The sequence below is a fragment of the Microcaecilia unicolor genome, chromosome 9, assembly GCF_901765095.1.
Source record: "Microcaecilia unicolor chromosome 9, aMicUni1.1, whole genome shotgun sequence".
NCBI lineage: Eukaryota > Metazoa > Chordata > Amphibia > Gymnophiona > Siphonopidae > Microcaecilia > Microcaecilia unicolor.
In genome coordinates, this window is record NC_044039.1 from 172332948 (window position 1) to 172347171 (window position 14224).

Genomic DNA, 14224 nt, shown 5'->3' on the forward strand with positions numbered 1-14224 from the left:
CCAATTATGCTGATATTCAGCGCCAACCAGTTAAGTTTTTAGCGGTAAAAGACAGGCCTGTTATTTATACGGCCTATTTTAACCACTAAACATAGTTGGTAAAGCGCTGAATATCTGCATCTAACTAGCTATGTCATGTGATATAGCTGGTTATTAGCTAGGTACTAGCTGGCAATATTCGATTTAAGTGGTCTATAAATGTGAAAAACAAACAAATAAATCTTCCTCTGAATATTAGCAGTAAGGTGTCGAAATGCTATTTAACATATTCATTGCTAACTGGTTACTTTTTAAGCGGTTAAAGATAGTCCTGTTGTTTATGTGATCTATTTTAACTGCTAAACATAGCTGATTTAGCGCTGAATGTAATGTAATGTAATATAACAATAGTATTTGTATACTGCTAAAGCCTCAAACTTCTAAGCAGTTCACAACACTCATTAAGAAGCTAGGACAAACTCCCAGGAATTACAGCAAATTAAATACACTAAACAGAAGCTTCACACTATTTAACTAGAACTTCTGAAAAAGATGTCTTAAGCTTCCTCATAAATAAAGCATAAGAATCGAAAGTGTAAAGCATGAAGAAAAATCTTGCCATAATTTATCTGCATCTAATTGACCATCCAGCTTACAATCGAAAGACAAAAATGCCTATATTGCGACCTAAATCGGGAGATAGGCGTTTATCTCCCAAAAACGAATAACGTGGTATAATCGAAAGCCGAACTTGGACGTTTTCAACTGCACTCCATCGCGGAAGCGTACAAAGTTGACGGGGGCGTGTCGAAGGCGTGGTGAAGGCGGAACTGGGGCGTGGTTATCGGCCGATCAGAGATGGGCGTCTTTTGCCGATAATGGGGAAAAAATATGCGTTTTTAGCGAGAATTTAGGGCACTTTTCCTGGACCCTGTTTTTCCACGAATAAGGCCCCAAAAAGTGCCCTAAATGACCAGATAACCACTGGAGGGAATCGGGGATGACCTCCCCTGACTCCCCCAGTGGTCACAAACCCCCTCCCACTACAAAATATGCCGTTTCACAACTGTTTATTTTCACCCTCAAATGTCATACCCACCTCCCTGGCAGCAGTATGCAGGTCACTGGAGCAGTTATTAGGGGGTGCAGTGGACTTCAGGCAGGTGGACCCAGGCCCATCCCTCCCCTACCTGTTACAATTGTGCTGCTTAATGCTTATTAGTCGTCCAATCCCCCAAACCCACTGTACCCACATGTAGGTGCCCCCCTTCACCCCTTAGGGCTATAGTAATGGTGTAGACTTGTGGGCAGTGGGTTTTGAGGGGGATTTGGGGGGCTCAACACACAAGGGAAGGGTGCTATGCACCTGGGAGCTCTTTTACCTTTTTTTTTGTTTTTGTAAAAGTGCCCCCTAGGGTGCCCGGTTGGTATCCTGGCATGTGAGGGGGACCAGTGCACTACGAATCCTGGCCCCTCCCACGAACAAATGCCTTGGATTTATTCGTTTTTGAGCTGGGCGCTTTCATTTTCCATTATCGCTGAAAAACAAAAACGCCCAGCTCACAAATTGTCGAATAAAACATGGACGTCTATTTTTTTCGAAAATACAGTTCGGTCCGCCCCTTCACGGACCTGTTCTCAGAGATAAACGCCCATGGAGATAGACGTTTTCGTTCAATTATGCCCCTCCATGTCATGTGATATAGTTGGTTAGCGGCTAAGTGCTAATCGGCAACATTCAGTGGAGGTAACCGGGCTATCTTCCACTGAATATTAGTGGTTAGGTGCCAATATGCTATTTAATATGCTATTTAACTAGTCAGTGGCCATGTCTGACCGGTTAAATAGCTTTGAATATCGTGGGGTATGGAAGTACGTATAGAACTGAGGGTGACTGGAGCAGAGAGTGTGTGTAATGGGATATTTGGAACAGCAGTGTATGTAAAAGGATGTAGGGACTGGAAAGGTGTCTGGAGCAGGAGTGTGGATGGGAGTGCAGTGGGGGTCTTGGGAATAAACTTTTACCTCCACCTGGGTGTATGATGGCAGAGAGGAAAAGCTTTGGGACAGCTGGAAGCAACTTGTGAGGATGGTTGCTGTGCCAGGGTCCCTCTGAGAAGCGAAATAAAAATTTTTAAAGAAGAACGCAAGGTGAGGGGAAGGGAGGGAGATGGTCTGTGGTGAGTAAAAAGGGAAGAGATGCTTGGACTGCATAGTAGCAATGCAGGTGGGGAAATCAGGGAGAGGGGGGATTAGGGATCAGGGGCCCCCTCCTTAATATCTGTCCTGGGCCTCACCATGTCTAAAAACGGCCCTGCTCACAGCCTGATGTTCAAAACAGTGCCAGAGATTTACCGCTGGATCAGCACAAACAACTCCCTCATGCGCAACACTAATGAAATATAAATTTAGCTGCGCTCATAATGTTGAGCATGAGGGAGTTCAGCGGGAGGACAGTGTCTGGCATGTGCTGAAGAGTTGGGTGTTAAGCACAGCTCTTGAGCACATGCCCAGAATGGCTGGACTGCGTAGTAGCAATTCAGGTGGAGAGATAGTGGGGAGGGGAGAATTGGGGGTCCCCTGCTTAATTTCTGCTCTGTGCCCCACCATGTCTAAAACCAGCCCTGGGCAGGAGAGGCTACTGCCTGCTTACATAGTTTCCTGCTGCCTAACTGGGGATATTCAGTGGCACTTAACCGGAGAGTGTCGCTGAATATCCCCTCAGACCCAAACAAAAAGTGGGCAGGTCACGCACAGCGTGAAGAGCCCCAGGTTATACGTGTGCCAGCAATATTTAGTGCCGGCACCCGTATAGCTAAATGACTTCATTTAGGACAGCTCAAGAGCTGTCTAAATAAGGCTGTTTAGCTATGCGAGAGCCGGCTCTGAATATCAGACTGGCACCCACATAACCTTTTTTTTCCTTTAAAAAAAAAAAAAAAAAAAGCCCTGAGACCCTTCAAGCCCCCTCCCGCCAATGTCCCCTCTTTCCCTCCCAGCCTGCATCAAGATCTCCTCTGGAAGACTCCCCCACAGCCATGCAGGCAGGCCTCCCTCCTAGGTCTGCCTGCACGGCTGGGGGGGGGGGGGGGTCTTCCAGGAGAGGGTGTCTTGACGTGGGTTGGGAGGTGGGCTTAAAAAATAAAAAGTTATGCAGGCTGTCCGGCCTGATATTCAGCTGGGGCCACACAACTTTTATGCAGCCCCGGCTGAATATCAGCCAGGCTTGCATAACTGCCAGGCGCCCAGCCTGCCCTAAATTATCCCCCGATATTCAGTGCCAGTGCCCGGATATGGCCCTGCATTGAATATCAGGGGATACGTTAGCCAGTGGCGATCAGAGTTTTAAACAACGCTGACCGCTGCTGGCTGAATATTGGGGGGTTAATGTTCTGCATTCCTTTCAGTCTGGATTTTGTCCATACCACAGTACAGAAACCGATGGCAGGTTTACAGAATTACATTCATATGGCTTTTGAGAAGGTTGAGACTGTCTTGGTTATCTCCTTAGACTTATCAGTTGCCTTCAATCTGATTGACCATACAATTCTTTTCTTTAGATTGAAGTCTACAGTTTTCTAGAATGGTTCACTTCATTTCTCTCTGAAAGAAAGTTTATAGTCTCTTGCATCAATTCAACTTTGGCTCAATACCTCCTTTCTTATGGTGTTCCACAGGGCTCAGCACTGGCACCACTTTTATTTAATATTTTTCTGAACTCTAACTTTGCTTATTTAGGAACACAACATTAGAACATTCTATTATGCAGATGACATCCTACTCCTTGAGTCTACTGAACAAGAATGCAAACCTGCTCAGACTCTGTAATGATTTGTTTATCTGAAAACCATTTAATCCTAAATCCATCTAAAAATGTTGCAATCTGTTTTATTTACTAATGGTTAAACTCCTCCTACAGTTATACCACAACTGAACTCACTGCCTTGGTCACCCACTTGAAATATTTAGGAGTAATCATTGATCAACATCTAACCTTTGCAAACCAAATTTCTATTCTTGTCAGGAGTGTGGTAGCCGTGTTAGTCCACTCTTAAGGTTATCAATAGAAATCAAACAAAATAAAACATGGAAAAGAAATAAATGTGGTATATATCATTCAGTGTAAAAAATGTAACGAAGGATGCTATATTGGAGAAACAGGCCAGATGCTTAAGACAAGATTCAATTTACATAGACATCATATGAACAATACTGGTGCCAGCAGGGTTCCCACGCCTGTTGGTCAACATTTTACAGGACCAGGACACTGTACCAGTGACTTCACAGTGAGAATCCCGAAAGGTAACTTTAAAACCATACAAGAACGTAAGACCTTTGAAGTCAGAATGATTGAATATTTTAACACCCAACAGAAAGGACTTAACAAGGATCTGGGGTTCCTAGCCCATTATAAACCATAAAGCTGTATGTCTCTGTTGATCACCCTCCCCTCACCTATCCACACCCATCCTGTTAGAATATCAATGATATGCTTTGATGTCCCCATGCATACTTCCTACCCACCCCCCTCCTCCCACCCTGTCAGACTGTCATAGTAATGCTTGAATGTTTTCACTTATATACACTGTCAGCTAGCACATTTGCTTATTTCCGATCTGAGGAAGAAGGGCAACCTTCGAAAGCTAATCAAGAAATGTATTAAGTTATGTCCAATAAAAAAGGTATCATCTTATTTTCTTTTCCATGTTTTATTTTGTTTGATTTCTATTGATACTCTTGTCAGGAAATGCTTTTGGGTGTTGAGACTATTCCATTGTATTCCTTCTTATGGGAAATGGGACTTGATAAACTGCCTTTCTGTGGTTTTTGCAACTACATTCAAACCCAGTTCCCCAGGATCAAAGTATGTTGAACTAACCACTAGGCTACTCCTCCACTCAATAAGACTTTACAAAATGCTCTCCTTTATGCATTACTGGTTCTTGATTACCCTATTATAACATTGTGTTTGCTGGTCTGCCTCTTTATCTGATCAAGTGATTACACTACAAACAGTTCAAAAATATGGCAATCATAATTTTCTGTTCCGCCAAACAGCACTTCCACCCCTTTACTTAAGTTCCATCATTGGCTTCCAATATAATCACATATACACATAAAATCCTAGCACTTACTCATTAAAAATTGTATTGTGAACACCTCAATATCTTTCCTTATTTAAAACCCTTCCTTTATCCCATCGCTCTCTTCATACCTTTTCCACACCAGGCTCATTTGAAATCAACCTGTCACGGAGCTTTTTTTTCTGTACTGCTCCCTTCCTCTGGAATTCTCTTCCCCTAGCCTTGCATAAGGAGCCATCTTTTATGAAGTTTTGTTCAGCTCTCAAGACTCAGTTATTTGAGAAAGCGTATAGTATTTAGGCAGCTAACTCTCTCCTTTCCTGTCTAAATGTTGGCATTCCTTTCTTTTCATTTAAATATTGTTTTTTTACGTAAACAGCTCTGTTATGCTTGTCAGGAAATGTGGTATATCAAGCTTATTAAACCATAAACCATAAATGTAAATAGAGGAAGGAGAGGGCACCAGGGACCAAAAGTGCTGCATAAGCTCTAAGTCTCCCCAGCTTGCTTTGCAGTAATTCTACAATTGTCCATGGTGCAAAAAAAAAAGCTGGAAAGCAAGTTTATAACCCCACTGTTTCTCTTTGTGTCCTCTGAAATATGATGCTCAGGTGAAAGCTATGATAATCCCACCCTTGGCCTGGGTGTTACTAATTTATTTTATATATCAAAGTGTCTATAATGGATTGTAGGTACTGCTGCCTATCAGGTTCAGAGACTAGAAAATCAGCATTCAGTATCCTGGAAAATATATAAGGGGTCATTCACATACATTTAGCATACTTTAATGACATTAGAATGCACTACCTGACACAGGGTCCATTTCATTCCTGTGGGCATTATAGCTAGCAGCGCATACAAACAATGTTAGTGCATACTAATTCTGCTGGACTTTTCGATTTACAGGGGTCTTTTACTAATGGTTAGCATGTGCTAACACGGTATACGGTTTCAAATCATATGTATATTTGGCAGTTCTATCTGTTTAGATGGTAGACATTTGCCCCCTGATATTCAAAAGCATTTAACCAGCCAAGATCGGCACCTGGCCGGTTAAATGTCCCATAACCAGATATCTGGCGATATTCAGCAAGGGAAAGCTGGCTATCTCCCGCTGAATATCACCGGTTAGTGGCTAGCAGAGAGCCGGTTATATCACCTGATGTAACTGCCCATCCGCTGATTTTCAGTCCTACTTTAGTGGCTATATTTGACTACATGAATATGTGGGATATCTTTGACTGGTTAGAAGATATCTGGCTAAGTCTGAATAACAACATAGCCGGCGATCTTCTAACTGGCCAAAACTAACCGGACATTCAATGCTGGTCAGTGGAAACAGCCTGGCATTGAATATCCGGGTTTAGTGGTGACCACGGGAGTTAGTCAGGTTAACTCCTGCGGTCTGAATATTGGCACCTTGGACATTTCCGGTTATACTTGATAAAACATATAATTCATGGATTAGGCAACAATTCTATAAATTAGTACCTCATTTTCGTTTAGTTTTAGCTTAGTTTATTAAAAGCTTGATATACCACCCTTTGAAACCACCAGAGCGGTGTAGAATCTCCAAAATTAAAAACTGGTGGAAAGGAACTACAAAATATATAGGAAAGGGAAAGAAGAGAGAAAAAAAAAAACCCAAAAAACCAAACACTATTGAGTAGACTAACGCCAATTCTGCAACAATTTAAGAGCATGCCTAAACCATTATGGAATGCTAGTGCAAAACCGCACTGGCATACCTAATGGTCAATGGCTCCAAGTGTGCCATGCAATACATGCAACTGACAATATTGTATAAGTTGCATGTGTCGTTTGGCAACGTGCCGATGTTCTGTCCATGTGTACGCCCCCTCACAGTTGTGCGCTAAGTGATGTAGACTCACTGGGGTCAATATTCAGCTGGTGGTACTCAGCATTTTGCTGACCCCCAACCGGCATTATACTATGTGTGGACTTTGGTGCTGAATATCTGGGTTTATGGAGCCAGCTAATGCACATGTTTATGTTTATTAAAAGCATTTGATATACAGCAGTTTCCAATAGCTGTCTTTATCCTCTGCTTCTCAGCAACCTTCCCAGGATAGTTTCACACCAAGCCCTTCTCCCTTCATGCAAACAGAGCACCTCTAACTCCCCTAGCCCTTGCCTGGCTGTCTGGGGCAGCACCTGGCTCTGCAGGTCCAGTTTCTCTCCTTTCAACAGAAGTTTGCTTCACATCTCCTGGGCCCTCTCTCCTTCTGTGTATGCAGAGCCTACTAATATACTACTTGCCTGCTGCAACCAGACAGCCACACCCTCCTCCTCAAATGAAAGGTAGCAATGGACTAATTGTTTCCCCTGCAGTGAACAGCTCACAGCACTACACCTCCCAAACCTAAGGTAGCATACATCTTTTTAAAGATCAATTTACACTGTTTTGTTTGATGTTGTATACATCTTATACTGGCTGGTGTAAATGTTTGTGACCACATGTTACAATTTCATGCATAACTGACATAACTGTAGAGGTTTTGCACATAAATGTCTGTAATGCCCCTGCCCTTCCCATGTACTAACCCCCTTGCAGCTATGCACTATAGATTTTGAGTGCTACGCTTATAGAATACTAACTAAAATTGTAGTTACACATGTAACTGCAAATTAGTGCCAACTACTGCTAATTAACTCGAATTATTGCCGATTGTTAGCACTAATTAGCACCTAATTTGCCAATTAGAATCATAGAAACATGATGGCAGATAAGGGCCAAATGGCCCATCTAGTCTGCCCATCCTTGATAACCACTAACTCCTCCTTTTCCTAAGGGATCCCATGTGCCTGTCCCACACTTTTTAAAATTTTGACACAGTGTTTATCTCCACTACCTTCACCGGGAGGCTATGCCACGCATCCACCACCCTTTCCATGAAAGAATATTTTCTTAGATTCCTCCTAAGCCTATTTCCTCTTAACTTCATCCTATGCCCTCTCATTCTAGAGGTCCTTCATTTGAAAAAGGCTCACCTCCTGTACATTAATGCCACTGATGTATTTAAATTTCTCTGTCGTATCCCCTCTCTCCTGCCTCTGTTCCAGCGTATACATGTTAAGGTTCATAAGCCTGTTCTTATATGTTCTATGACAGAGACCACTTACCAATTTTGTATCTGACCACTGGACCAAATCCATCCTGTTTATATCTTTCTATAGGTACGGCCTCCAGAATTGCATGCAGTAAGCTACATACATAAATGTCTGCATTATATAAAAATGTTAAAAAGAACTGGCTCAAGAACCAAACTTTGCAGCACACAACTGGTAACATCCATTTCCTCAGAGTGAGCTTCATTTCCCACTACTCTCTGTCACCTGGTTTAGATTGTACAGTGCCTAGATGTTCATTGTCAGTAAAAGTGGTACATACAGTTTTAATAAACATAAACAAAACCTTCCACTCAACCAATTCCTAACCCAGTCAGTCACTTTAGGGCTCATACTGAGGGCAATCAGTTTATTTATTAGTCATCTATGCAGAACCTTTGTGCTCAATTTTCAATATTAAGTATGGAAATGGGTGTTCAAGATTAAAGAATTAGGGTGTTAGGGGGCAATTCTATAACTGGGTGCCTCGTAGAAGTCTATTCTACAAAAGAATGTGACCACCTACTTTCCTTTATAGAATACCAATGTCACTGTGAAAATGCACACCTATATGTTAGGTGTGAACATTTACGCCATTTATAGAGCTGGCATGTCACATGCATAAATATGAGTCCCGACCATACTCTGCCTATATGTATGCCTATCTGTAACATACATGCATTAGGAGGCAGAGGTGCCATTTTGGATACTGGTTACAAAGATTAGTGGATGCCCTATGTCAGTATAAACTCCTGCAGAAACACGCCACCACCATCTTGACCGTGGTGGCATGATGTCAGCAGGCTAAGGGATATAAATTTACAGGTAAAAATAGGTATATTGAACTGCGATTGTGTATTGTAGATTTATTGATGGGGTTGTTAAACTTGTTTCAACGGGACTTCCTTGACAAAGCACCTAGCAAAACATATGCCGTGTCGGAACAAGAGTGCCCCTATAGCCGACTATTAAAAGACTTTCTTCTTTGAGATGAGTATTTAACATACATCAAAATTCAGAATGGTTAGATGAAAGATTTAAAGTATAAAATAAGAAAATTTGTTTGACGGAGGTGGAGGGCATTGAGCCGATGACGATCGGGGTACATAAGTCTCTGCATATGAACTGGTAGATGCAGTGCGTTACAACTGAGGTTCATGTTCTACACAGCTGTATGGCTGAATTAAAGTGATATACATAAAGATTAATTGTATATCCTACGATAATATAGTGTGATTGAGTGATTCAGCAAAGTATTGTGGTGAAACTGCCTACGTTGAGTTGATTGCGGAGTATTTTGGATACTGGTGCCATCCCACCCCTTTCCGGTTGGGTGGGAGGGGGGTCAGAAGGAAAATTGGAACACATGGGAGGTGGAGGGAAATTTGGACCTGGTGGGGGGATCAGGATTAGGAACTCTTGGAGGTGGGAGAGGAATCAGGCTTCCTGGGAGAGGGGGGAAAGGTAGGAGAGGAATTGGGTTTCCTGGGAGGGGGAAAAGTATTGGGAGTAGGATTGGGAACTCTTGGAGGGAGGATCAAGAGGGGAAACAGGCCTCTTGTGGGGGTTAAGTGGGGGAGCAGGAGAGGATCACATGTTTAGGGGTGATGAGCCTCCAGTAGCATTTTTTTTTGGGGGGGGGGGGCATATGTTGTACATGATTCCTGTATTTACTGCACTGGCTTTGCATTTACTCTGTGTTATGTTTTACTATTAACACACAGGAAGTACAAACTGTTATTGTGCTTTCAAAAAATGGCCCACAGGATGTCCTAGGTAGCAGGTCTAACTCCCCACATCTGTCTTTTAGGACAAGGACATTCCTTCCCCTTCTGCAATGGGTACTGAAGTCTATTTTATAAGTCCACCCAAAACATGCCCCCTTCCCAAATGCACATTCTTCAGTTTTGGACCTTCATATCCTGGCTTTGGGAATGTCTAAAACACAAATAGTACTTCTAAAATAAGAACCATACTTTCCACAGTTTATTTTATGTGTACACGTGCACATTTTATATAGTATGTGGGAAGTTCAAACTCACTCTACCCCGTCACAGCCCACAGGAATGCCTCTACTCAGGACAATTTTATAAAAGGCTATTTCTGCACATAAAACACTGTTCCACCTGTAGAAATGCCTTTTAATATTACCTATTTTTTATTCATTTCTCTGTCTCTTTCTTTCAGAGGATTCTGGAAGAGGTTTTTTTTTTAATTTTCAGAGATTGGTGTTAGTATTAACTATTTTCCTAGCCCTTTTTGAAGACAATAGGATTTGGTGTGTATATGGCAGTCTACACTCAGCAAAATTTGAGCAACTCAGACCTTTGCAGGAAAAAATTATACCTAAAGCAATACTTTGAAGATGCCTGTAATAGTGTGCATAGGAGCATGCCAGTTTCCCTTAACAATATTCCATCACAAAGCTACTTTATGAGGCTGGACCCCTGAGTGCTCAGCAAGGGGGATGTGGTGCAAAAATCCCAGAAGGGAGACAAGCTAAGGAGACCCAGAGCAGGAAGAAGCAGATCTCCAGAATATGTGTGCACAACATACCTTTGAGGAACCTAAGTGGTAATCAGGAGGTAGGAAAGATATTTATTTTGTAACACTGTGCATTCAGGAACTTCTGTCATCTGGTAAGACCCATTCCCCATTTTGTTTGATTGCTGCTGCACTCCCCCCTGCTTATATGCAATTGTGAGGTACAGCCTCTGAGAGAAACAGTTCCTATATGTTTTTCTGTTGAATCACACTATTAAAGACTTTTGGGGTTTACTTTTAAAACCATGTCTGGCTGTGTTTGTGAAGGTTCCTTGGCCCACACTCACTCATGTTATCACAATGCCCATTTTGATGTCATTTATTAAAAGGGACTTTGGGAATTAGTAAAACTAAAATGTGCATTCAAATAGAACTCAAATCACATACCTAACCACAGGCCTGCCATTCCACATAGATAGCCCCAGGGCAGTGTAGAGAACAATGACCAGTATTCTACTTTGGTGAAATATAGAATAATCGGTGTGCAGGAAATAAAAATTAAATTGAAGAACCCCAAGGTGGAAAAAAAGTGTGCAGCTTCACCAAAGTTTGCAGTACCCAGAAACATTTTAAACAAGACCTATAGAAGGAAAAAGAAAACATTGATAAAGTATTTTTCCCATTACTTTGCTTTACAATCCACAATCAAAGTATTACTATGGTGTAAATCAAATCTGCTAAAAACAGATTTAAGACCCATATCATATACTTTGTACCAAAAGTATTTTAAGAGGAACATTGTGCACTCAGTAGATGAAAGATTTGTGCATAAATCATATTCATGTACTAAATATAGTAGCTCTGATGAAATAGAACTTAAGATCATTGGAAAGAATGCATATAATAAAAACTTGTTATATGTATGGAGATAGTGGGTATAATTTCCCCCTTATAAAGCCACTGGAAGAGATCAAATTTGTAGCTTCAGCTGAAAGAAAATAATCTTCCAGCAATGAAAATTAACTGAAAGCTTCAAGCATTATAAATTAACTGAAATCAATGCAATTATTTGAAGAGGGAGGATATTATTATTTTCTTAATGGCACAAATATATAGCGAAGATACTTACCTGTAGCAGGTATTCTCCGAGGACAGCAGGCTGATTGCTCTCACATGTGGGTTGACGTCCGCGTCGGCCCAGGAATCGGCATTTTGCAAGCAAAATATAAAAAATGTTTTGCCAGACCCTTCTGGCACGCGTGAACCGATTTCCCGCCCGTCGCGTGAGCGTGTTCCCTCAGTTAAATTAAAAAGCATAAAAAGAAGCAAATAACAACTCCAAAAGGGAGATGGGCGGATTTATGAAAAGAATCAGCCTGCTGTCCTTGGAGAATACCTGCTACAGGTAAGTATCTTCGCTTTCTCCGAGGACAAGCAGGCTGCTTGTTCTCGTATGTCGGGTATCCCTAGCAACCAGGCTCACTCAAAACAACAAGCATTGGTCAACTGGGCCTCGCAACGGCGAGGACAACTTAGATTGACCTGAAACCATAAACAACTAACTGAAAGTGCAGCCTTGAACAGAACAAAAATGGGTCTAGGGGGGTGGAGTTGGATTATCCTGCTCAAACTGTCAGCCAGACTGTTGTTTACGCCTGCCAGATAAGTGGCTTGGAGAAACATGCCGTGACGGCAAGCCCAAAGCCACATCTGGACAGCTTCCTGACACAGAGGGCGAGATCCAGTGCCCCCCTGCTTGTTGGTGTAAAACATGGCAACCTGATTGTCCGTCTGAATTAAGATCACTTGTTGGACAGCTGATCTCTGAAAGCCTTTAGTGCGTTCCAGATCGCTCTTAATTCCAGGAGGTTGATCTGCAGATCTCTTTCCTGAAAGGACCAGGCTCCCTGAGTGTGGAGCCCATCTACATGAGCTCCCCACCCCAGGAGAGATGCATCCGTCGTCAGCACTTTTCATGGCTGAAGAACTTGGAATGGTCGCCCCATGGTCAAATTGGATCGAATCATCCACCACTGAAGAGAGATCCGAAAGTCGATGGACAGTTGGATTACATCCTCTAGATCCCCCCGCAGCTTGAAACCACTGGGAAGCTAGGGTCCATTGAGCTGATCTCATATGTAGACGTGCCATGGGTGTTACATGAACTGTGGAGGCCATGTACCCCAGAAGTCTCAACATCTGCCGAGCCGTGACCTGCTGAGATGCTCGAACAATGGACACCAGAGACAGAAGGTTGTCCGCCCTTGTCTCGGGGAGATAAGCTCGAGCTGTCTGAGTGTTCAGCAGAGCTCCAATGAATTCCAATTTTTGGACTGGGGTGAGATGGGACTTGGGATAATTTATGACAAACCCCAGTAGCTCCAGCACCTAAATAGTCATTCGCATGGGCTCCAGAGCACCTTCCCTCGAGGTGCTCTTCACCAGCCAATCGTCGAGATAAGGGAACACATGCAGTCCCAGTCTGCATAGCGACGCTGCGAGTACAGCTAGGCATTTTGTAAACACTCTGAGCGCAGACGCCAGGCCAAAAGGCAGCACACGGTACTGAAAGTGCTGTGTTCCTAGCCAAAACCGAAGATACTTCTTGTGAGCTGGAAGTATCGAAATGTGTGTGTAAGCATCCTTTAAGTCCAGAGAGCATAGCCAATTGTTCTCTTTAATCATCGGAAGAAGGGTGCCCAGGGAAACCGTCCTGAACTTTTCTCGAATAAGAAATTTGTTCAGGGCCCTTAGGTCTAGAATGGGACACATCCCCCCTGTTTTCTTTTGTACAGGGAAGTACCTGGAATAGAATCCTAGCCCTTCCTCCCCTGCTGGAACGGGTTCGACCACTTGGGCCTGTAGAAGGGCGGAGAGTTCCTCTGCAAGTACCTGCTTGTGCTGGGAGCTGTAGGACTGAGCTCCCGGTGGGCAATTTGGAGGCTTGGATTCCAGATTGAGGATGTATCCTAACCGGACAATTTGAAGAACCCACCAGTCGGAGGTTATAAGAGGCCACCTTTGGTGAAAAAATATTAACCTCCCCCCAACCGGCAAGTCGTCTGGTACGGACACGTTTACTGAGGCTATAATGAACTGGAGGCAGTCAAAAGCCCATCCCTTGCTTTTGCTGGGGAGCCACAGTGGCCTTAGGTGCACGCTATTGACGAGACCGAGCTCGCTGGGACCTGAGCCTGGGCAGGCTGCCGAGAAGCAGAAGTGTACCTATGCCTAGCATAGGAATAGGGAGCACTCCTCTTCCCTCCAAAAAACCTCCTAGATGAGGAGGTAGTAGCAGAAGACGCCCGGCGGGAGAGAGAATCCATAGCATCATTGTGCTTCTTGATCTGGTCAACAAAATCCTCTACTTTCTCACCAAAAAGGTTATCCCCATAGGCGGTTGGTGGCCCAACTGTTTGGGGAGGCTAAAGGGGGCGGAGCTTACATCCATAATTGTCTGACAACACACAGAAAAAAAACAAGTAAAAATAAAATAGTCACAATACCTTTTATTAAATTTAAATATTAGATATGTATCATATGTCAAA

The 14224-nt window shown here is 43.0% G+C and overlaps 1 protein-coding gene across 3 annotated transcripts in view; it reads right to left on the reverse strand.

Moving 5' to 3' along the window:
• SLC35F4 (solute carrier family 35 member F4) overlaps positions 1 to 14224 on the reverse strand; it is a 195684-nt gene that overhangs the window by 26108 nt on the left and 155352 nt on the right. For all 3 annotated transcript variants that reach the window (XM_030214667.1, XM_030214666.1, XM_030214665.1), the window contains one exon: positions 11124 to 11316. In XM_030214667.1, the coding sequence (XP_030070527.1) occupies positions 11124 to 11316 (193 nt within the window). The remainder of the gene's footprint in view (positions 1 to 11123; positions 11317 to 14224) is intronic.